This window comes from Schistocerca gregaria, chromosome X (assembly GCF_023897955.1).
Source record: "Schistocerca gregaria isolate iqSchGreg1 chromosome X, iqSchGreg1.2, whole genome shotgun sequence".
NCBI lineage: Eukaryota > Metazoa > Arthropoda > Insecta > Orthoptera > Acrididae > Schistocerca > Schistocerca gregaria.
In genome coordinates this window covers 676,483,209-676,509,456 of record NC_064931.1, presented here as the reverse complement: position 1 = coordinate 676,509,456, position 26,248 = coordinate 676,483,209, and the positions used below count along the sequence as shown (strand labels likewise).

The following is a 26,248-nucleotide window of genomic DNA, read 5'->3' as shown; positions in this document are numbered from 1 at the left end:
CCTAGATGATTTTCCTATCTGGCAACCCTTCATGATTCGGTCACCACAACCGGGTCGGCATGGTTATTATAGCATTTGGCATTGTTGATATTAGAGAATGGCCACATACCCTTCCTGTTGCCAAGCCCTTTAACCCCGCCCCCCAGGACGAAATATGTGCACCCCAACTGTCTGCCTACAATGCCATCCTTATGAAAGTGTGTGAACGTGTTCTAACTCTTGAAAATCGTGTAACTGAGGCGGGACGTGGGTACCAGCCCGGTATTTACCTAGTCGGATGTGGGAAACCGCCTAAAAACCATATCCAGGCTCGCCGGCGCATCGACCATCGTTGTTAATCCTCCAGGAGGATTCGATTCGAAGCCGGCGCCCCTGCCAGACTCCTGGAAGTGGCAAGCTAACACACGCAGCTATCTGAGAGGGTTGTCTGCTGCACCGGTAATACATTAGTGACACATACCTTCCTAGTGAATCAGTCTACCTATTAGTAAAAGCCTTATCAAAATCTCTACAGTAGTTGCTGTGGTTTCCCTTCCCATACAAACAGAAAAACTTGAGTTTATAATTTGTATAGATGCACAGGTTTGACAAAAATAATGGAAACACCACAAACAGAATACATTACAATACCTAATACGGTGCAGGAAGATCGTTGGCATTCAAAACAGTTTCCAGACGTCTCGAAATGGATAAATACAGGTCCAGTACGATTTAAAAGGGTATCGTATACCACTTTTTCTTCAAAATAGTGCCGAGTTCAGTTACGACGATGGAGGTGGATTTGGATTACGATCACGCACCCTTCTCTCCTAAGTATAACACAAAGGCTCAATAATATTGAGATCTACGTCACCGAGTGGGGTCGAGTGGCGCATTGTCAGAAGTTTTCCTGAGGTTTCGCAAGTTGCGTAACCGAATCGGTAGATGAAACTGAGTCAATTTTAGTTTGCAGGGTGTCGTGATTTTCATGTACAGTAGTTTCGCTGCTCGTGATTCTGTAATGCATTTTCATACCGAGAAAAAATAGGTTGAAATGCTCACACATTTGTGTTTCTACGTCTTTACAGACGTTTTGACATTTATATTCGATGTTACGTAACTAAGTAGTTAAACATTCGCGTGATTGTTCAAGCATTGTGTCTAACTTTTGAAGATTTTGTTCCATCGTGTCTAACTTTTGAAGCTTTTGTCCCATTTGTTGCACTAATTGTAATAACAATGCACTGGTGTCTGAAACGTGTTTCACAGTGCTATTCGGCAGCGCATTTGAACCGGCAACATTCGCATTTTGAAAAGCAGAAAATGTATCTTGACTTGATGGAGAAAAGGTTGTTGTTGTTGTTGTCTTCAGTCCTGAGACTGGTTTGATGCAGCTCTCCATGCTACTCTATCCTGTGCAAGCTGCTTCATCTCCCAGTACCTACTGCAACCTACATCCTTCTGAATCTGCTTAGTGTACTCATCTCTCGGTCTCCCTCTACGATTTTTACCCTCCACGCTGCCCTCCAATGCTAAATTTGTGATCCCTTGATGCCTCAAAACATGTCCTACCAACCGATCCCTTCTTCTAGTCAAGTTGTGCCACAAACTTCTCTTCTCCCCAATCCTATTCAATACCTCCTCATTAGTTACGTGCTCTATCCACCTTATCTTCAGTATTCTTCTGTAGCACCACATTTCGAAAGCTTCTATTCTCTTCTTGTCCAAACTAGTTATCGTCCATGTTTCACTTCCATACATGGCTACACTCCAAACAAATACTTTCAGAAACGACTTCCTGATACATAAATCTATATTCGATGTTAACAAATTTCTCTTCTTCAGAAACGCTTTCCTTGCCATTGCCAGTCTACATTTTATATCCTCTCTACTTCGACCATCATCAGTTATTTTACTTCCTAAATAGCAAAACTCCTTTACTACTTTAAGTGTCTCATTTCCTAGTCTAATTCCCTCAGCATCACCCGATTTAATTTGACTACTTTCCATTATCCTCGTTTTGCTTTTGTTAATGTTCATCTTATATCCTCCTTTCAAGACACTGTCCATTCCGTTCAACTGCTCTTCCAAGTCCTTTGCCGTCTCTGACAGAATTACGAGGGTCAGTCAAAAAGTAATGCCTCCTATTTTTTTTTCTACGTTTAATTGTCAGGAAATTTAAATGCAATTACATAGGTTGAAAACCATAACATTGAGGATCATTTTGTCATTTTTCAATGTAATCTCCGCCCATCTCTACAGTTTTGGTCCATCTTTGAACAAGGGCATGTATCCCAGCACGGTAAAAATCACAGCTCTGCTTCCTAAGCCATTGACGCACGGATGTTTTGACGGCCTCCTCATCTTCAAAATGAATCCCACGATGAGCTTCTTTTAGTGGCCCGAACAGATGGAAGTCTGATGGTGCCAGGTCAGGGCTGTATGGGAGATGAGGCAAAACTTCCCATCCAATTTTGACAATCTCGTCAGAGGTGTGACGACTGGTGTGTGGTCTTGCATTGTCATGCAAAAGAAGAACATCTGCCATTGATTTTGTTGGGCGAACTCGCTGAAGACGTGCTTTAAGTTTTTTGAGGGTTGTGACGTATTGAACAGAATTTATTGTGCATCCCTGCTCCAAAAAATCAACCAGAATCACACCCTCTGTATCCCAGAAAACTGTTGCCATAACTTTCCCTGCCGATCACACAGTTTTGAATTTTTTCTTCCTCGGCGATCTTGTGTGACGCCACTCCATTGACTGCCTCTTTGATTCGGGTTCAAAAAAATGCACCCATGTTTCGTCCCCGGTCACAATTTTTTTCAGAAACTCATCTCCCTCCAAACGGAAGCGCTGCAAGTGTTGGGAGGCTATTGTTTTCCTTGCCTCTTTATTCTGATCGGTTAACATTCTTGGAACCCACGGTGCACAAACTTTTGAGTACCCCAATTGTTTAATAATCGTGATCACACTGCCTTTACTAAGAGAAATAATGCGACACACTTCATCTGCAGTCACCCGACGGTCACCACGAATGATGTCATCAACTTGCTGAATGTTGTGTGGAGTCACTGCACTCACCGGCCTGCCGCTCCGCTTTTCGTCAGTCAACGGTGTTTGCCCTTCAGCTTCCTTACAACGACGAACCCATCGTCTAACAGTGCTGACATCCACTGTCACAACACCATACACCTTCTTCAGTCTTTCATGAATGCGTATGGGCGTTTCACCTTCTGCATTCAAGAATTCAATCACACAACGCTGTCTCAAACGAACATCGATGTCGGCCATCTTACAAACTTCTGCTGTGCTGCCACCTGTTGACACAGAAAGTTACTACTGCAGTGGATTGCAGAAGAAGGTTTGAGGAATGGCGCCAAATTAAAATTTTTCACTTAACTTAATTTTTTTTAGTAGAAAAAAATGGGAGGCATTACTTTTTGACCGACCCTCGTACAATGTCATCGGCGAACCTCAAAGTTTTTACTTCGTCTCCATGAATTTTAATACCTACTCCAAATTTTTCTTTTGTTTCCTTTACTGCTTGCTCAATATACAGATTGAATAACATCGGGGAGAGGCTACAACCCTGTCTCACTCCCTTCCCAACCACTGCTTCCCTTTCATGTCCCTCGACTCTTATAACTGCCATCTGGTTTCTGTACAATTTGTAAATAGCCTTTCGCTCCCTGTATTTTACCCCTGCCACCTTTAGAATTTGAAAGAGAGTATTCCAGTCAACATTGTCAAAAGCTTTCTCTAAGTCTACAAATGCTAGAAACGTAGGTTTGCCTTTTCTTAATCTTTCTTCTAAGATAAGTCGTAAGGTCAGTATTGCCTCACGTGTTCCAACATTTCGACGTAATCCAAACTGATCCTCCCCGAGGTCTGCATCTACCAGTTTTTCCATTCGTCTGTAAAGAATTCGCGTTAGTATTTTGCAGTCGTGGCTTATTAAACTGATAGTTCGGTAATTTTCACATCTGTCAGCACCTGCTTTCTTTGGGATTGGAATTATTATATTCTTCTTGAAGTCTGAGGGTATTTCGCCTGTCTCATACATCTTGCTCACCAGCTGGTAGAGTTTTGTCAGGACTGGTTGTCCCAAGGCCGTCAGTAGTTCTAATGGAATGTTGTCTACTCCGGGGGCCTTTTTTCGACTCAGGTCTTTCAGTGCTCTGTCAAACTCTTCACGCAGTATCGTATCTCCCATTTCGTCTTCATCTACATCCTCTTCCATTTCCATAATATTGTCCTCAAGTACATCGCCCTTGTATAGACCTTCTATATACTCCTTCCACCTTTCTGCCTTCCCTTCTTTGCTTAGAACTGGGCTGCCATCTGAGCTCTTGATATTCATACACGTGGTTCTCCTTTCTCCAAAGGTCTCTTTAATTTTCCTGTAGGCAGTATCTATCTTACCCCTAGTGAGATAAGCTTCTACATCCTTACATTTGTCCTCTAGCCATCCCTGTTTAGCCATTTTGCACTTCCTGTCGATCTCATTTTTGAGACGTTTGTATTCCTTTTTGCCTGCTTCATTTACTGCATTTTTATATTTTCTCCTTTCATCAATTAAATTCAATATTTCTTCTGTTACCCAAGGATTTCTAGCAGCCCTCGTCTTTGTACCTACTTTATCCTCTGCTGCCTTCACTACTACATCCCTCAGAGCTACCCATTCTTCTTCTACTGTATTTCTTTCCCCTATTCCTGTCAATTGCTCCCTCAAGCTCTCCCTGAAACTCTGTACAACCTCTGGTTCTTTTAGTTTATCCATGTCCCATCTCCTTAAATTCGCACCTTTTTGCAGTTTCTTCAGTTTTAATCTACAGGTCATAACCAATAGATTGTGGTCTGAGTCCACATCTGCCCCTGGAAATGTCTTACAAGTTAAAACCTGGTTCCTAAATCTCTGTCTTACCATTATATAATCTATCTGATACCTTTTAGTATCTCCAGGGTTCTTCCACGTATACAACCTTCTTTCATGATTCTTAAACCAAGTGTTAGCTATGATTAAGTTGTGCTCTGTGCAAAATTCAACTAGGCGGGTTCCTCTTTCATTTCTTAGCCCCAATCCATATTCACCTATTATGTTTCCTTCTCTCCCTTTTCCTACACTCGAATTCCAGTCACCCATTACTATTAAATTTTCGTCTCCCTTCACTATCTGAATAATTTCTTTTATTTCATCGTACATTTCTTCAATTTCTTCATCATCTGCAGAGCTAGTTGGCATATAAACTTGTACTACTGTAGTAGGTGTGGGCTTCGTATCTATCTTGGCCACAATAATGCGTTCACTATGCTGTTTGTAGTAGCTTACCCGCATTCCTATTTTCCTATTCATTATTAAACCTACTCCTGCATTACCCCTATTTGATTTTGTGTTTATAACCCTGTAGTCACCTGACCAGAAGTTTTGTTCCTCCTGCCACCGAACTTCACTAATTCCCACTATATCTAACTTTAACCTATCCATTTCCCTTTTTAAATTTTCTAACCTACCTGCCCGATTAAGGGATCTGACATTCCACGCGCCGATCCGTAGAACGCCAGTTTTCTTTCTCCTGATAACGACATCCTCCTGAGTAGTCCCCGCCCGGAGATCCGAATGGGGGACTATTTTACCTCCGGAATATTTTACCCAAGAGGATGCCATCATCATTTAATCATACAGTAAAGCTGCATGTCCTCGGGAAAAATTACGCCTGTAGTTTCCCCTTGCTTTCAGCCGTTCGCAGTACCAGCACAGCAAGGCCGTTTTGGTTAATGTTGCAAGGCCAGATCAGTCAATCATCCAGACTGTTGCCCCTGCAACTACTGAAAAGGCTGCTGCCGCTCTTCAGGAACCACACGTTTGTCTCGCCTCTCAACAGATACCCCTCCGTTGTGGTTGCACCTACGGTACGGCCATCTGTATCGCTGAGGCACGCAAGCCTCCCCACCAACGGCAAGGTCCATGGTTCATGGGGGAGAAAAGGTTAATGATGCAAAACCTGAATCTACAGTATTCGCCAGATCTTGTCCTGTCATTTCGGATTCCTGAGGCGAGCTGTTGCCGACCGATCTATCGAAATACTACCCTGTTCACTAGCTGTTTCACTGTCTACACCATTATTTATCGCCTGGCCCATTTCGCTATGCGCAATTACCAAATTACTGCTTTGCGTGTCTGTTAATTCATTACACGGTGGTGCTGATAGATTACGCTCGTCACTATCATTTCTCAATTTGCTTTAGAGCCTAGTGTTACGCTTTTCACACGCCATAATTATCACGTATTTCACACGATAACACAGAAAAGCACAATTTGAAGAGCAAAAATAAGAAAACACATTAACATAGCACTGAAAATAATATCTAATTAATTGCAAGTACAGCCTCGAATTTTTTGGTGCAAATCTACATGCATGCCACAACTGTTTTCTGTACAAGAATGAAAAACTACAACTACAAAGGAGATTCTCTCTACAATTACGCAATAGAAATAAACAATAACTACACTAATTACTCAAACTACAAGAAAAAATCAGAATATTACAGTGAGGTATCCTCGGCTAAGGGTCGACATATGAAACTTCCCCTTTGAATGTAAAGAATGACAGTGCTGGTAAACTTCTACATTATTTGATACAGAAACAGCTGAGTAAAACAGAACGTACTCACACAGTTTTCTCTTTATTTATTCTGATCATTTCTAAACTGACACACAATATTTTAGCGCAACGCAATCTGACCTTTAATAATCTCTACAAAAGAATAGCCCTGACTAACAGTAGCCTATACCCTTCATGAATCACTTACCTCACAAAAATCTTAGTTACTCGAACTACTGCAATACAGCGAGCGCCAATACTGCCAGCTTAATAAAAGATTCTAACTACTGAAGGCACTAACTACTGATAGGCATATTGTTGGCAAATGAAAGATTTTGATAGAGAACAAACACTGTATTTACCATAATAGTGTTCAAAAGTCGTAATAGATGTATAAAATCTTGACAGCTATTTTGACAAATTCCTTTTTCTGATGGACACACGCCCAGATCGTCCGCTCATATTAACATCTCTAAACTCTGGTATCGATCTCCCCACATCCACCACTGCTGGCGGCTCACCTCCAACTGCCCAACGCTACGCGCTGTTCACATCCAACAGCCCAACACTACACTTGCAAACATTCCAAGCCGGCCGCGGTGGTCTCGCGGTTCTAGGCGCGCAGTCCGGAACCGTGCGACTGCTACGGTCGCAGGTTCGAATCCTGCCTCGGGCATGGATGTGTGTGATGTCCTTGGGTTAGTTAGGTTTAAGTAGTTCTAAGTTCTAGGGGACTAATGAGCACAGCAGTTGAGTCCCATAGAGCTCAGAGCCAATTGAACCAAATATTACAACAATGAGTCCAACCAGCCACAGATTGCACACAGCGCAGTCAGCAATTTTAATACAGATCGCTACATGGCGTCACCAACATAAAAACCTAAACAGCCTAATTACACATGCATACTGTAATACTGCCTTACCAGAGACTACTTTGACACTCTTCGTTTGTATCTCACCACTCGTCACTGCCCACATCACACACACAAACACACACACACACACACATACAAACATTTTCGGCTGAAATCAAGACCTTGACGACACTTCAACGCCGGCCGGGGTGGTCGAGCGGTTCTAGGCGCTACAGTCTGGAACCGCGCTACCGCTACCGTCGCAGGTTAGAATCCTGCCTCGGGCATGGATGTGTGTGATGTCCTTAGGTTAGTTAGGTTTAAGTAGTTCTAAGTTCTAGGGGACTGATGACCTCAGAGGTTAAGTCCCATAGTGCTCAGACCCATTTTTGACACTTCAACAGTTCTATCGAATTCTTCTTGTTAATCCTTCGGGCCATCTCAAGAAACCGAATCAGCACCTCCCCACAATGAACGAGATGTTCGGCCCTACAGAATGTAAAGATGCTAGAATTTTCCGTCACATACCCTGGATATACGATTTTACAGTAACAGTCATTAAGCCACGACAATTTACGGCAGAATGACAGTTATCTGTTATTAAATAATGTCACTTTCACACCATTCCGTACTCCATGTTATCTAAATAATCTTCAACTTTGTAGTTTGAATTGTTTAAGGGGCACACCTTAACTGACTCTTCAAATATCTGGATTTTAGTTGTCCCTTTATCGTCCTTGGGAAATTTATTGTACAATTTTATCCCCACGTAGAAAAGACTCGTTTTTTGTGTGTATTTACTCTTGATAAATGCAAGTTTAGTTTGGCTCTTGTTCCATGATCATGAGTGCTGCTGTTGTGGAGATAATTACTGATGTTCTTGATGTGCATAACGGATTGGTAGATTTACTCACTTGGTGCAGTCAGAGTCCTTTGCTGTTTAAACAAATCTTTACAGGGAGCTCAATTAGTATTTTCAGTTATCATTCTAATAGCTCTTTTCTATAATTTGAGGGTTGTGTCCATGTTTTGTGTATGAGAACCTCAAAAAATGGTTCCATACAAAAGTTTTATGCTTTTAGTTGGTAACTGGGAAACAGTGTAGGAAACTAAACCACTCCATAGTAATGTGAGAGAAGTTTTCTAAAATTACGATTGCAGATTTTGATCTAGAATCGCTTTTGCTATCCTACCTTTAAACACTAACAGATCTGAGCAAATTGCTTTTTCGGTATGTGATTTCAATTAACATGAAAGGTATCTGACTGTCTGTATATTAGACTGAAAATAAAGAATGGTTCACAAGAATATTCAGAATGACCATCACACAGTTACGTGTTGTGAATATGCCCTGTTAAAAAATGTATTTATTGAACTTATCCGAAATTTTGATAATGAAAACTGATCTTAAAATTCTCTTAAAGGGTTCATTTAGGCCCTACGATTGTTTCTTACCTTCGCAGCGGATAACTCGGCTCGACTCTGCACTACAAATGAGTTGAATGATGAGCTGTAATAAATCACTGAGCAGCAGTTTGCCTTCTTATCTTATTTATTATCAGGGTGCACCAGCAAATTAAGCCTTTGTTCTCTTTTTGAAAATATGATTCACTGTCCACGCAGTAGTGCAAGACATGATAGCCCAGGTTTTGCGAAGTATATCTTTCGCTTAACAGAGGAAATAAGGTTCAGGAGATTTTAAATAATTAGTGAAGTATTTTGAAATTACATAAAATACTTTTAATAACTCAGAAATGAGCCTTGACAGGAACTATAACTTCTTTCTATTACTGTCATACACTATCAAGATTACGTTTGGCACATAAGCTTTCTAAACTGCGTAATTTTTACACTTTTATATTCCTAATCAAATATGTTTAAGTTAATCTTGATGGGGGAAACTAATTAGCAAACTGATATCAAGACTGATAATTCTCCCTACATCTACATCCATACTCCGCAAGCCATCTGACGGTGTGTGAAGGAGGGTACCTTGAATACCTCTATCCGTTCTCCCTTCTATTCCAGTCTCGTATTGTTCGTGGAAATAAGGATTGTCCGTATGCTTCTGTGTGGGCTCTAATCTCTCTGATTTTATCCTCAGGGTCTCTTCGCGAGATATACGTAGGAGGGAGCAATATACTGCTTGACTCTTCGGTGAAGGCATGTTCTCGAAACTTTAACAAAAGCCCGTACCGAGCTACTGAGCGTCCCTGCTGCAGAGTCTTCCACTGGAGTTTATCTATCATCTCCGTAACGCTTTCGCGATTACTAAATGATCCTGTAACGAAGCGCGCTGCTCCCCGTTGAATCTTCTCTATCTCTTCTATCAACCCTATCTGATACGGATCCCACACTGCTGAGCAGTATTCAAGCAGTGGGCGAACAAGGGTACTGTGAACGACTTCCTTTGTTTTCGGATTGCATTTCCTTAGGATTCTTCCAATGAATCTCAGTCTGGCATCTGCTTTACCGACGATAAACTTTATATGATCATTCCATTTTAAATCACTCCTAATGCGTATTCCCAGACAATTTATGGAATTAACTGCTTCCAGTTACTGACCTGCTATTTTGTAGCTAAATGATTAGGGATCTATCTTTCTTTGTATTCGCAGCACATTACACTTGTCTACATTGAGATTTAATTGCCATTCCTGCACCATACGTCAATTCGCTTCAGATCCTCCTGCATTTCAGTACAATTTTCCACTGTTACAACCTCTCAATACACCACAGCATCATCCGCAAAAAGCCTCAGTGAACTTCCGATGTCATCCACCAGACCATTTATGTATATTGTGAATAGCAACGGTCCTATGACACTCCCCTGCGGCACACCTGAAATCACTCTTACTTCGGAAGACTTCTCTCCATTGAGAATGGCATGCTGCGTTCTGTTATCTGGGAACTCTTCAATCCAATCACACAATTGGTCTGATAGTCCATATGCTCTTACTTTGTTCATTAAACGACTGTGGGGAACTGTATCGAACGCCTTGCGGAAGTCAAGAAACACGGCATCTACATGTGAACCCGTGTCTATGGCCCTCTGAGTCTCGTGGACGAATAGCGGGAGCTAGGTTTCACACGATCGTCTTTTTCGAAACCTATGCTGATTCCTGCAGAGTAGATTTCTAGTCTCCAGAAAAGTCATTATACTCGAACATAATACATGTTCCAAAATTCTACAACTGATCGACGTTAGAGATATAGGTCTATAGTTCTGCACATCTGTTCGACGTCCCTTCTTGAAAACGGAGATGACCTGTGCCCTTTTCCAATCCTACGCTCTTATAGAGACCTACGATACACTGCTGCAAGAAGGGGAGCAAGTTCCTTCATGTACTCTGTGTAAAATCGAACTGGTATCCCATCAGGTCCAGCGGCCTTTCCTCTTTTGAGCGATTTTAATTGTTTCTCTATCCCTCTGTCGTCTATTTCGATATCTACCATTTTGTCATCTGTGCGACAATCTAGAGAAGGAATTACCGTGCAGTCTTCCTCTGTGTAACAGGTTTGGAAAAAGACATTTAGTACTTCGACCTTTAGTGTGTCAGCCTCTGTTTCAGTACCATTCTGGTCACAGAGTGTCTGGAAATTTTGTTTTGATCCACCTACCGCTTAAACATAAGACCAAAATTTCTTAGGATTTTCTGCCAAGTCAGTATATAGAACTTTAGTTTCGAATTCATTGAACGCCTCTCGCATAGCCCTCCTCACACTACATTTCGCTTCGCGTAATTGCTGTTTGTCTACAAGGCTTTGGCTATGTTTATGTGTGCTGTAAAGTTCCCTTTGCTTCCGCAGCAGTTTTCTGACTCGGTTGTTGTACCACGGTGGCTCTTTTCCATCTCTTACGATCTTGCTTGGCACATACTCATCTAACGCATTTTGTACGATGGTTTTGAACTTTGTCCACTGATCCTCAACACTATCTGTACTTGAGACAAAACTTTTGTGTTGAGCCGTCAGGTACTCTGTAATCTGCTTTTTGTCACTTTTGCTAAACAGAAAAATCTTCCAACCTTTTTTAATATTTCTATTTACGGCTGAAATCATCGATGCAGTAACCGCTTTATGATCGCTGATTCCCTGTTCTGCGTTAACTGTTTCAAATAGTTCGGGTCTGTTTGTCACCAGAAGGTATATTATCGCCAAGAGTCGGTTCTCCGTTTAACTGCTCAAGGCAGTTTTCAGATAAAGCACTTTAAAAAATTCACTGGATTCTTTGTCCCTGCTACCCGTTATGAACGTTTGAGTCTCCCAGTCTATATCCGGCAAATTAAAATCTCCACCTCGAACTATAACATGGTGGGGAAATCTATTCCTGTGTTCGATTCCCGGCGGGGTCCGGGATTTTCTCTGCCTAGTGATGGCTGGGTGTTGTGTGATGTCCTTAGGTTAGTTAGCTTTAAGTAGTTCTAAGTTCTAGGGGACTGATGACCATCGATGTTAAGTCCCATAGTGCTCATAGCCATTTTTTGGGGGAAATCGACTCGAAATATTTTCCAAATTATCCTTCAGGTGCTCAGCCACAACAGCTGTGACCTTCACCCAAATTATTTCACATTTCGGATCTCCGTCAATTTCCTTCGATACTATTGCACTTCTTATCGCTATAAACACGCCTCCCCCTTCACTTTCCAGCCTGTCTCTGCCGTAAACATTCCAATCTGAGTTTAGGATCTCATTACTGTTTACGTCTGGGTTCAGCCAACTTCCTGTCCCTAGTACTATATGGGCATTGTGACCGTTTATTAATGAGAGCAGTTCTGGGACCTTTCTGTAGACGCTCCTGCAGTTTACTTTTAGCACATTAATATTGTTATTCCCTGTTGCATTTTGCCTACTCTTACCTTGCCGCGTCTCAGGAGGCGTCTTGTCGGGCCCAGGGAGGGAATTCTCTGACCTAAAAAAAATGTCCACTCCACACGTAGTCCGCTACCCTTGCAGCCGCTTCCGGCGTGTAGTGCACGCCTGACCTATTCAGAGGGACCCTACAGTTCTCCACCCGACAGCGGAGGTCGAGAAATTTGCACCCCAGATCTCCGCAGAATCGTCTGAGCCTCTGGTTTAAGTCTTCTACTCGGCTCCAAACCAGAGGACCGCGATCGGTTCTGGAAACGATACTACAAATAGTTAGCTCAGATTCCACCCCGCGAGCGAGGCTTTCCGCCTTCACCAATTCCGCCAGCCGCCAGTACGAACTGAGGATGACCTCTGAACCCAGACGGCAGGAGTCATTGGTGCCGACATGAGCAACAATTTGCAGTCGGGTGCACCCAGTGCTCTCTATCGCCGCCGGTAGGGCCTCCTCGACATCTCGGATGAGACCCCCGGCAAGCAGACAGAGTGAACACTGGCCTTCTTCCCTGACCTTTGCGCTATTTCCCTAAGGGGCTCCATCACCCGCCTAACGTTGGAGCTCCCAATAACTAATAAACCCCTCCCCTCGTGTGCCTGCTCGGACCTAGACACCAATACGTAGATATTACAAAACACAATGACAACTTTGCATTACAGTTTACTCTTCACCTTCCAAATGAATTTTTTTTAACTAACAGTGTAGAGAGTAAGATAATCAGAATACTGAACATGTGGCTGATAATTCACTGTGGATGCCAGCACGTAAATACTGTTAAACACAAAGAAAAATTTACGCTACAATAACGGTTACTGAGCTAGAACTTACAGCAATTAAAAACTTATTGAAGATTACCTTTTTCCAAATGAGCCGATCCTCTATAAAATACTTTTTAAAATATCATCATTTATTCTTTGTCCTCGATTTCATGATCTCAAACTCTAAATTCATTCTTTGTGAGGCACATCTGTAATCCAAACTCCTCGCTCTGTCATGATACAACATTCTCTCGCGCTCTTTGGCCGACTTGACTCCTAAATAATAAAACAACCTCTGGTAGCCAAAGAAGATATCACTCATGTGTTCAGGCATGTAAAGACGCTCGTTGTGGCAATCATTCTTAACAAATTGATATTTCTTATGGTACATTTTTACAGTCATTTCTCTTAATGTGTATAACTTTCACATAGCTAAAAGTGGAGTGCATATAGGAATAGTATGTAACTATAACGCATTGTCTGTTACACTCTGATGGCAAGACTCTAAGTGTTTAGCACGCTCATTACATTTTCTTTGCTCGTGTATTTGTGTATTATTCCGCTTCACGTGACTATCAAAATTAATTCCCAAAAAGTTTGTGTTTGCTGTGCTGTCCATGAATGTTTCATCCACATTTACTTTTACAAAATTATTCTCCACTCTTTACGCAGAAATTAAAGTTGACTGTTTTCTTTATTTTCAGGGTAATTCATTACATGATGATCAATTATAAACAACCGTTAAAGTTTCATTTGCTTTCCCTACTAGGGGTTCTGTCTTTTTTTTATCTGAGATTACAATGTTGCTGTCATCATGAATGGAACACACACAGAACTATTGTAATATTCTACAAAATTTGTTATTTATCACACGAACCGGTTTTCGGTTGTTATGCCATCATCAGGTACAAAGAAAAGTATGTGGTGCATTGAAATTTTGTTGAATCAGAGATTTTAAGCTAGTACAGATTATCTCCATCGCCAGAGATGAAAAAGTTATGTTAGAATTACGAACAAAACAAGCGGGATTATTTCAGTGTAAATGTGATGTAACATCATTTAACTAAGATAAAAGATGTGACTCATTAACTAATGAGCTATAGAAAAATTACAACAATTGTGCATAGAAGAAAATAATTGAACAGTTAACTTTGGTGCCCAATTAAAGACAAGATTATTTTGTTCAATCACATATTTAGATATGTGGCTGAATAAAATAGTCTTGTCTTTAACTGGTCCTAAATTACAAACAGATAAGATATAATAGTGATATTAGGCAGGTGAGTGAAGCAGCTGTGATTATACAAAGTAAAACTGCTTAACACAACGAGAGAAATTATAGCAACCGAAATAAAGTAAAATGGGGCATGTGATTAAGAGGAGTAATTTAAAACATGGCTTGGATGGGGTTATGAGTAGTATCTGCAGTGGGAAGTGGCGAATAAGGGAACTGTGTCTGATCATTAAGTATTAAGCTTGGGTTGATGGACGTGTGGTTATTAATTTTCAAAATTTCAAGATAGTTCATCTTCCTGCCTTATTGGGTGTGGTGTAATACTTCATGCTTAACCTTGTAACTACGGCCTACTTTAATCAGGTGCTCTGTTGTCATCAGTAAAAAGAATTTTTTTCCCACGTCACTTCGTAACTCCCAGATCTTTGAGACTGAAAAGTATACTCAATCCGCACCCCCCCCCCCCCCAAAAAAAAACACGTTCTAGTAACGTCCTCACACACAAATGCCCACACTGACTTTGTAATGGTTCTTTATTTACGTGACCATTACGGCACTTCAACCCCAGTTCTCGATACCAGTAATATCGTACTACTTTTCTGCGAAGTAACAGACATATTTTTATGACAATATTCACATTTGGTTTTATTAATGTATAGATACTCCAATGTATCGATATATTACAGTGATATGGTTCTTGTGTGTTTTCATTTCTGTGAGACTGTAATAATCTTTGACTTACTTGTAACCGTATTGGCGCGAGTGCGCACAGAGCAGTCTTTGTTTCACTTTGCAGAAGTTGTTATTTCGCTTTGTAAAAGAACAGTCAAGTCTTGTGTTTGGTTAAAGTGGAAATTAAGTATATGAAGATTGATACAAAACTGTTTTCTTGATGATGTGACAATTAAGAAGAAGTATATGTGAATTTACAATAAGTTTGATAAAAATGTGGATCGTGAACACCAAGTCAAAAATTATTTCTACGATACCATTGTTCTGATCTGGGATTGTTTGATCATTAAGAATTTCCTGAAACACGCATTTGTTACGTCTTCAAATATTGGTAAAATACATATCTAGACCTTCTAGCAGTCAAAGTGGAATCACCCTAGAATCAACAAGATGAGCCATAACAACTTCGACGAAATCTACGTGGGAATCCATTCAAGATAAGTGCCAAAATTAATGACTTTTTACAGTGACTTCATTATTTCCATTCTGACGATACCATCCACAGTCAATAACTTTGTTGTTGCCCAATAAAGCGAACATATGCTGTGTGAGCAATATTATAAATCTGATTTCTAACCTACTTTGCAAGTGGCGGTATTGTTAGAACTTCTTCCACACAATTCCCCCTCCGCCACACACCGTCAGGTGGATTGCGGAGTATGGATGTAGAATGTAGATGTAGATTCCCCTTGCTCTACTCTCTCCCCTTACATCATCTTAGCTCATTTAACCGCCATTCTCCTGGCCAAAAATCCCCAGTTTCTCTGCCGTCTTCTCATCCTCACTGAAGTGATGGAGGAGGATTGGCAGGTGGAATCCGAATTAAATTCCCGTCCCGGAAAGCTCTCCCTACCAACACTACAGATGAGTTAACGTGTGCGGGCAGATGCTGGAGCAGATCGGGCTGCAGTGCCCGCTGCTGGTGGAGCTGCAGCTGGTGTCGACGCCGATGACGGACCGCGGGCTGGTGCGGCTGTGCGTGGGGTCGGACGGCACGCGACTCTGCCAGCGCCTGGCGCGTCTCGCCGTCGCCGACACCAGCGTCACGGTCTGCGGCGCCGCAGTCGCCCTGCAGTCGCTGCCCTGCCTCTCAGAGTTCGACTTCGATAATATCTTCGAAGTGAGTGTAAAGCGGGCCTCTTTCGTACTGGTTATTGCTTGTGGGGTGGGATGTAGTGGTACAGATAAACTGCAGAGCCAAAGAAACTGGTACACCTGCCTGATATCGTGTAGGACCCCCGCGAGCAAGCGTGCCATGGACTCGACTAATGTCTGGAGTAGTGTTGTAGGGAACTGACACCAAGAATTGTACAGCGCTGTCCGTAAATCCGTAACAATACGACGGGGTGGAGATTTCTTCTGAACAGCATGTTGCAAGGCATCCCAGATATCCTCAATAATGTTCATGTCTAGAGAGTTTGGTAGCCAGCGGAAGTGTTTAAACTCGGAAGAGTGTTCCTGAAGCCTCTCTGTAGCAATTCTGGACTTGTGAGGTGTCGCATTGTCCTGCTGGAATTGCCCACGTCCGTCGGAATGCACAATGGACATGAACGGATGCAGGTGATCAGAAAGGATGCTTACGTGCGTGTCAGCTGCAGGAGTCGTATACAGGATGTTACAAAAAGGTATGGCCAAACTTTCAGGAAACATTTCTCACACACAAATAAAGAAAAGATGTTATGTGGACATGTGTCCGGAAACGCTTAATTTCCATGTTAGAGCTCATTTTAGTTTCGTCAGTATGTACTGTACTTCCTCGATTCACCGCCAGTTGGCCCATTTGAAGGAAGGTAATGTTGACTTCGGTGCTTGTGTTGACATGCGACTCATTCCCCTACAGTACTAGCATGAAGCACATCAGTACGTAGCATCAACAGGTTAGTGTTCATCACGAACGTGGTTTTCCAATCAGTGCAAAGTTTACAAATGCGGAGTTAGCAGATGCCCATTTGATGTATGGATTAGCACGGGGCAATAGCCGTGGCGCGGTACGTTTGTATCGAGACAGATTTCCAGAACGAAGGTGTCCCGACAGGAAGACGTTCGAAGCAATTGATCGGCGTCTTAGGGAGCACGGAACATTCCAGCCTATGACTCGCGACTGGGGAAGACCTAGAACGACGAGGACACCTGCAATGGACGAGGCAATTCTTCGTGCAGTTGACGATAACCCTAATGTCAGCGTCAGAGAAGTTGCTGCTGTACAAGGAAACGTTGACCACGTCACTGTATGGAGAGTGCTACAGGAGAACCAGTTGTTTCCGTACCATGTACAGCGTGTAGAGGCACTATCAGCAGCAGATTGGCCTCCACGGGTACACTTCTGCGAATGGTTCATCCAACAATGTGTCAATCCTCATTTCAGTGCAAATGTTCTCTTTACGGAAGAGGCTTCATTACAACGTGATCAAATTGTAAATTTTCACAATCAACATGTGTGGGCTGACGAGAATACGCACGCAATTGTGCAATCACGTCATCAACACAGATTTTCTGTGAACGCATTGTTTGTGATGTCTTGATTGGGCCCCATGTTCTTCCACCTACGCTCAATGGAGCACGTTATCATGATTTCATACGGGGTACTCTACCTGTGCTGCTAGAACATGCGCTTTTACAAGTACGACACAACCTGTGGTTCATGCACGATGGAGCTCCTGTACATTTCAGTCGAAGTGTTCGTACGCTTCTCAACAACAGATTCGGTGACCGATGGATTGGTAGAGGCGGACCAATTCCATGGCCTCCACGCTCTCCTGACCTCAACCCTCTTGACTTTCATTTATGGGGGCATTTGAAAGCTCTGGTCTACGCAACCCCGGTACCAAATGTAGAGACTCTTCGTGCTCGTATTGTGGACGGCTGTGATACAATACGCCATTCTCCAGGGCTGCATCAGCGCATTAGGGATTCCATGCGACAGAGGGTGGATGCATGTATCCTCGCTAGCTGAGGTCATTTTGAACATTTCCTGTAACAAAATGTTTGAAGTCACGGTGGTACGTTCTGTTGCTGTGTGTTTCCATTGCATGATTAATGTGATTTGAAGAGAAGTAATAAAATAAGCTCCAACATGGAAAGTAAGCGTTTCCGGACACATGTCCACATAACATATTTTCTTTCTTTGTGTGTGAGGAATGTTTCCTGAAAGTTTGGCCGTACCTTTTTGTAAGACCCTGTAGACGCATCAGGGGTCCCACATCACTCCAACTGCACACGCCCGACGCCACTACAAAGCTTCCACCAGCTTGAACAGTCCCCTGCTGATATGCAGAGTCCGTGGATTCATGAGGTTGGCTCCATACCCGTACATGTCCATTCCTCTCGATACAATTTTAAACGAGACTCGTCCAACCAGGCAACATATTTCCAGTCATCAACAGTCCATCTGGCCAGGTGAGGCGTAAACCTTTGTGTCGTGAAGTCATCAAGGCTACACGAGGGGGCCTTCGGCTCCGAAAGCTCATATCGATTATGTTTTGTTCAATGGTCTGCACGCTGACACTTTTTGATGGCCTAGCATTGAAATCTGCATCAATTTACGGAAGTGTTGCACTTCTGTCACGTTGAGCGATTCCCTTCAGTCGTCGTTGGTCCTGTTCTTGCAGGATCTTTTCCGGCCATAGCGGTGTCGGAAATTTGATGTTTCACCATATTCCTGAGACTTATGGTACATTCTTGAAATGTTCGTACGGGAAAATCCCCACTTCATCGCTACCTCGGAGATGCTGTGTCCCATCGCTCGTGACCCGACTGTAATACCACGTTCAACCTCACTTAAATCTTGATAGCATGCCGTTGTAGCAGCAGTAATTGATCTAACAACTGCGCCAAGTACTTGTCTTATAAAACCGTTGGTGACCGCAGCGCCGTATTCTGCCTGTTTACATATTTCTATATTTGAATACACATGACTATGTCAGGCCGCGGTGGTCTCGCGGTTCTAGGCGCGCAGTCCGGAACCGTGCGACTGCTGCGGTCGCAGGTTCGAATCCTGTCTCAGGCATGGATGTGTGTGATGTCCTTAGGTTAGTTAGGTTTAAGTAGTTCTAAGTTCTAGGGGACTGATGACCTCAGCGGTTAAGTCCCATAGTGCTCAGACCCATTTTTGACACTTCAACAGTTCTATCGAATTCTTCTTGTTAATCCTTCGGGCCATCTCAAGAAACCGAATCAGCACCTCCCCACAATGAACGAGATGTTCGGCCCTACAGAATGTAAAGATGCTAGAATTTTCCGTCACATACCCTGGATATACGATTTTACAGTAACAGTCATTAAGCCACGACAATTTACGGCAGAATGACAGTTATCTGTTATTAAATAATGTCACTTTCACACCATTCCGTACTCCATGTTATCTAAATAATCTTCAACTTTGTAGTTTGAATTGTTTAAGGGGCACACCTTAACTGACTCTTCAAATATCTGGATTTTAGTTGTCCCTTTATCGTCCTTGGGAAATTTATTGTACAATTTTATCCCCACGTAGAAAAGACTCGTTTTTTGTGTGTATTTACTCTTGATAAATGCAAGTTTAGTTTGGCTCTTGTTCCATGATCATGAGTGCTGCTGTTGTGGAGATAATTACTGATGTTCTTGATGTGCATAACGGATTGGTAGATATACTCACTTGGTGCAGTCAGTCCTTTGCTGTTTAAACAAATCTTTACAGGGAGCTCAATTACTATTTAGTTTTTAAATTTCTCTCTCTCTCTCTCTCTCTCTCTCTTCCTCTTTGTCCCTACATTCAGGCTTATGTCAGCATAAATTTAACTTATGATAAAGATGAAGCATCCTGGTGTAATTTTGCACAGAGCATAAATTACTCGCCACTAATACTTGGTTTAAAAATCAGGAAAGAGTGTTGTACGTGTGAAAGAAAACTAGGGACACTGTAAGGTTTCGGACTGAGTTTAATCAGATTTCAAACCAGATTCTAAACTGTAAGACATTTACAGGATCAGATGTGGACTCTGGCCATAATTTCTTGGTTATGAACACCAGACCGAATGTGAAGGAAGTGCAAAAAGATAGGAACTTAAGGACATAGGATGTGGATAAATTGAATGAACCAGAGGTTGTTGAGAGTTTCAGAGGGAATACTAGACAACTTTGGGCTTAGATAGAGGAAAGGAGTGCAACAGAAGACGAATTGGTAGCTTTTAGAGATGAAATATGGAAGGCAGCAGAGGACCACGAAGATAAAAAGACAGTTTTTAGTAGAAATCCGTGGATGTGACAGAAGATATTGTATTTAATTTACGGATGAAGAGATCATAAAAATGCAGAAAATGAAGCTGTCGAAAGTGACTACATACGTCTTAAAAATGAGATTTCCAGAAAATGCAAAATGGCTAAATAGGAATGACTAGAGGACAAATGCAAGACTGCATAAAGACGCATGACGAGGGAAAAGATAGCGGCAGCTTAAAAGACAATATAAAAAGATTTTTGGAGGAAAGATAAGCAAGTATATGAATATCAAGAGCTCGGATAGCAAGGCAGAACATAAAAGACAGGGGCACTTAACCTTTGAAATGTCTATATTCAGTTTTCCTTACTATTTTCGTTTAAATAATTACTCTGGATGGTAAGAAAAAAACCGAAGCACCGAGAAGGGGAAGAGGAAATGAAATGAAACTTCACAGATCGCGCGCGTAAAATTTACAAAGAACTTGGCAATTTGAGCACACTTATCTGGATGATGTTGCAACCTCTCTGGCCCGGATGCATAATCTGATTCGGTTGGAAAGAGTGTCATAAGGCCGTAGTATCCTCTCCTGAAACAAACTGGCTCACAACTCTTGTAAATGGTCCTTTATTTCCTGGGATGGAGCTGACGTCCGAGGTGGTCCCACACACTATCTATGGCGGGCGGCTGTGGGGATCTTGCTCGACGTGGGATTACCCTAAAATCAATAGGCAGCTCATAGAGGCACGTGTCATATGTAGACGGGCATTATACAGTCGAAGAAAGGTAGCACAACATTTGGCGCGTCAGAGGAAACACATGAGGACGCTGGATGTCAGGGACATACCGTTGTACCGCCAGAGCTCCCTTAATCAGTACCATTCATGACCTGGAGTAGTAATGAGCGTATGGCATTGGTGACCGGGAGACGCCTCGCGGGGCAGTTCGGCCGCCGCTCCACAAGTTCTTTAACGCCACTCCGGCGACTTGCGAGTAAATGAGGATGAAATGATTATGAAAGACACACAACATCCAGTCATCTCGAGGCAGAGAAAATCCCTGACCCCGCCGGGAATCCCTGACCCCGTGCGCGGGAAGCGACAACGCTACCGCAAGACCACGAGCCGCGGACATGACCTGAAGTCATACCCGATGATGACCTGAAGTCATACCCGATGTCTCCCTACATCATATCACCAGGAGTAATACCGCTGTGCTTCTCCAAAACATACTAGTCAACAATAGTCATCCAGGGTGGTACAGAACCACAAACCATCGCTCAACACAATGCGAAGCTACTCATTAGCAGACAACGCAACATGCTTCACGATCACGGCGTTAATCCAGTCGCAGCCTTTTGTGCCGTATTGTTAATGAGAGCCTACGCGCTGGACGGTAATTCCCTAGTCCGGCTGCTGCTAGTTTCCGACCTATGCTGCAGGATGACACAGAACGTTGTAGGGAGCCCATTACTTGTTCTCGGATGACTGGTGTATGTGTGAAGGAGTTGCGATGTGCTTGCTGCAAAATACGGCAGTCCTCCCTTGCGGTGATCAGACGTAGTCGACTGGAAACTTGATGACGAGTATCCTTGCCCTCACGTTCGCATGGAGTCCGATACTGGTCCACTATCACATCCAAATGCCCCAAAAATATGAATAATGCGTGATTCGACCAGCCGGCCAAACGGGAGACCTATAATGAGGCGCCTTTCAGACTGTAACAGGTGCTGATAACGCTGTCTTACACGGTTACGCAAAGCCTCTGTGTCTCTCATAGTGATCACTCAACATCTGACACTGTTCACGCCCCACATATACCCTTCCAGGCGTGGTAGCAACAGTATGCAAGAAAAACGCTAACGCACTCTGGTGGCTGTTCTACCTGACAAACAGAATGGCAATTCTAATCATTTACATACCCGCCGATGTGTACTCTTGTGCGAAATTACATTGCCATCCGACCATGTCTTCTCAATGTTTCACTTTCTTTTTATCTATCAGTGTATTTTATTGTTATTATTAAAATCATAGGCATTCATGGCTTGTTAAAAGTGGATGTCTCGGGAAGTTACTTTTTGGGGGAGAATGTAGACAGAGAGAAGGGAGGGAGGGAGGGAGGGAGGGAGGGAGGAGAGAGAGAGAGAGAGAGAGAGAGAGAGAGAGAGAGAGAGAGAGAGAGAGAAGACCAAAAACAAATTGTTACTCCCTCCCCTTTCCATAGTAGAACCATGGATCCACGCCGTCAGGCGTATAGCATGAAAATTATACATGTGTGTTGTTACAGAGTGACAATTATTGAACTATATAAAATAAAATCGCATAACTTCTGAACGATTTGCGTTAGGACGTTCAAACTGCACGTTTGGCCGCGAGGCATGATGGGAATTAGCATGAGCACTGTGGTTTGGTTTAGCGACGAAGTCCACTTTCATTTGGAGGGGTTCGTCAATAAGCAAAATTGGCGCATTTGGGGGCTGAGAATCAGCAGTTCGCGATCCAGAAGTCTCTTCACCTTCATTGGGTGACTGTGTGGTGTGCAGCACGAAATAATCGGTGAGATATTCCTTGATGACACAGTGACTACCGAACGGTACGTGAAGGTTTTGGAGGATGATTTCATCCCCATTATCCAAAGTGACTCTGATTTCGACAAGATGTGGTTCATGCAAGACGGAGCTCGACCCCGCCGAAGCAGGAGAGGGTTTGATTTCCTGGAGGAGCACTTCGGGGACAGCATTCTGGCTCTGAGGTACCCAGAGGTCACTGGCATGAGCCTCGATTGGCCGCTATACTCTCCGGATCTGAGCACATGCGAGCCCTCTTTCTGGGGGCTATATTAAAGGCAAGGTGTACAGCAATAACCTCAAAACCATTGCTGAGCTGAAAACAGCTATTCAGGAGCTCATTGACAGCATCGATGTTCCGACACTTGAGCGGGTCATGCAGAATTTCGCTATTCGTCTGCGCCACATCATCGCCAATGATGGCAGGCATCTCGAACATGTCATAACCTAAATCCGATATCTGTATTGACGTTTACATGTTGAATGAAGTATGTGCACGCCGTAGTTTGTAAGTAACTTACTTTTTTTTTCATGTAGTTCAATAATTGTCTCCCTGAAAGAGCGCTAAGCATGCCACAATGTGACGATGTTTCGTGGAGTCTTGAGCAGCGCCAGTAATGGCGAAGTGGCTCATCACGAGGCCGAAGCACGGTGCTTGGCAGCACGTCCACAGCGGCCGCCCGTAAAGGCGACACAGTGCCCATCCTCTCCCCTGGGAGCATCCACCGTGTTTCTGGGTGGGTGAATAATTACGGTGGTCCGTGTTATCACCACCGGATGGCTCGCCAGAGCAGCGCTGGGATTATGAACCACTGTCGTAATTACGGCTGCTGGTCCCACACCTCCTGGCGCAGTCGCTCATGCTCCTGGGACAGATGTTGCTGCTGTTTGAGTTTTTCTTCTGTTGGTCCCCTTTTTCCGGGCTAGTAAGATAATAAAAGGTAAGCTTTATAGTTGAGCTTTATGCTCGCTCCAATGTCTGAAGTTCTGATTTTGAGGCCCCTTTTTCATCATATCCTTTTCCTCACCAGCAGCCTTCGTTGTTGCTTTTCTGATATTGCTCCATTCGCGCTTGATATGTTCTGCTGTATAGTCATCTTTGATAAAGGCCTCACACCCCATCTTCGTTAAGCAAACATACTTTAGAAATTTCATCATCTTTTCGTTCTTTTGGTAACTTCCAGTTCCTCTTCCATTTTGGGAACATGTCTATTTTGCTTATTACTAAAAAATGATGAGATCTCACATCATATCTCCTAAAAACTCTGGAGTCTCTTGCTATTCCTTCTAGTTTGTTGCTGGTTATTACATAATCTATGATAGACATGTACACTATATAATCAAAATATTCGGACATCTGTCTGAAAATGACTTACAACTTCGTAGCACCCTCCATCGCTAATGCTGGAATTCAATGTGGTGTTGGCCCATCCTTAGTCTTGATGACAGCTTCCACTCTCGCGCCGGCCGTGGTGGCCGAGCGGTTCTAGGCGCTTCAGTCTCTAACCGTGCGACCGCTACGGTCGCAGGTTCGAATCCTGCCTCGGGCATGGATGCGTGTGATGTCCTTAGGTTAGTTAGGTTTAAATAGTTCTAAGTTCTAGGGGACTGATGACCTCAGATGTTAAGTCCCATAGAGCTCAGAGCCATTATTTTCACTCTCGCAGGCATACGTTCAGTCAGGTGCTGGAAGGTTTCTTGGGAAATGGCAGCTCATTCTTCACGGAGTGCTGCGCTGAGGAGAGGTATCGACGTCGGTCGGTGAGGCCTGGCACGAAGTCAGCATTCCAAAACATCCCAAAGGTGTTTTATAGAATTCAGGTCAGGACTCTGTGCAGGCCAGTCCATTACAGGGTTGTTATTGTGTAAAATATCCGCCACAGGTTGTGCATTATGCACAGGTGCTCGATCGTGTTGAAAGATGCAATCGCCATCCTCGAATTGCTCTTCAACAGTGGGAATCAAGAAGGTGCTTAAAACATCAATATAGGCCTGTGCTGTGATAGTGCCACGCGAAACAACAAGGGTTCAAGCCCCCTCCATGAAAAACACGACCACACTATAACACCACCGCCCCAGTATTTTACTGTTGGCACTACTTACGCTGGCAGATAACGTTCACCGGTCTTTCGCCATACCCGCACCCTGCCATAGGATCGCCACATTGGATACCGTGATTCGTCGCTCCACACAACGTTTTTCACGGTTCAATCGTCTAATGTTTACGCCCCTTACACCAAGTGAGGTGTCGTTTGGCATTTACCGGTGTCATGTGTGGCTTATGAGCAGCTGCTCGACCATAGAATCCAAATTTTCTCACCTCCAGCCTGTCGTGGTACTTGCACTGGATCCTGATGCAGTTTGGAATTCCTGTCTGATGGACTGGATAGATGTCTGCCTATTACACATTACGATCCTCTTCAACTGTCGGCGGTCTCTGTCAGTCAACAGACGAGGTCGGCCTGTACGCGTTTGTGCTGTACATGTCCCTTCACGTTTCCACTTCACTGTCACACTGGAAACAGTGGACCTAGGGATGTTTAGGAATGTGAAAATCTCGCGTACAGACGTACGGCACTAGTGACACCCAATCACCTGACCACGTTCAAAGTCCATGAATTCCGCGGAGAGTTCCATTCTGCTGTCTCACGATGTCTAATGACTGCTGAGGTCGCTGATGTGGAGTATTTGGCAGAAGGTGGCAGCACAATGCACCTAATATGAAAACGTATGTTTTTGAGGGTTTCCGGATACTTTTGATAACATAGTCTATCTCCTTGGTGTCACGTTTCGTTTATTACAGTCTTCTCTCCCTTTGTTCGCACTACTACTAAAATGGGGATATTTCCAACTCTAGCATTAATTATCCCACAGAAGTATTACACGCTCTAGTCTCGTTAACGCGACCACCGCCTGTGTTCGACGCGAACGAGCAATAATCACTCACAGATGGGAGGTGGCAGCACTAGCAGTGGAATGTATATATAGCGTATCGGGGAGGGGGCCGGGGGAGCGTAAAACAGTGTAGTCGTTGTCATAATGCAGAAACTGAGCAATTTATGTGATTTCCAAAAGGGCATGATCACTGGCTTTCGAGCCAGGGATGGGAAAATTTCCGAAACGATTAAGTTTCTAAACTTAATAGATAATGCTGTGAAATGTGTTCCTACTCTTCCGCATTTAGCGTTGTCTTAAGGGTGACAAGGGGACGATAACCTAACCATGAAAAACCATACCATAACACCACCTCCATAGTGTCCGCCCCAATAGCTGAGTGGTCAGCGTGACGGATTGTCGTCCTATGGGCCCAGGTTCGATTCCCGGCTGGGTTGGAGATTTTCTACGCTCAGGGACTGGTTGTTGTGTTGTCTTCATCATCATTTCATCCTCATTCGGCACGCAGGTCGCCCAATGTGGCGTCGAATGTAATAAGACCTGCACCAAGGCGGCCGCACCTGCCC

The 26,248-nt window shown here is 43.4% G+C and overlaps 1 protein-coding gene across 2 annotated transcripts in view; it reads left to right on the top strand.

The window, feature by feature from the left end:
* LOC126298749 (uncharacterized) overlaps window positions 1-26,248 on the top strand; it is a 527,298-nt gene that overhangs the window by 457,892 nt on the left and 43,158 nt on the right. For both annotated transcript variants that reach the window (XM_049990194.1, XM_049990195.1), the window contains exon 4: window positions 15,914-16,147. In XM_049990194.1, the coding sequence (XP_049846151.1) occupies window positions 15,914-16,147 (234 nt within the window). The remainder of the gene's footprint in view (window positions 1-15,913; window positions 16,148-26,248) is intronic.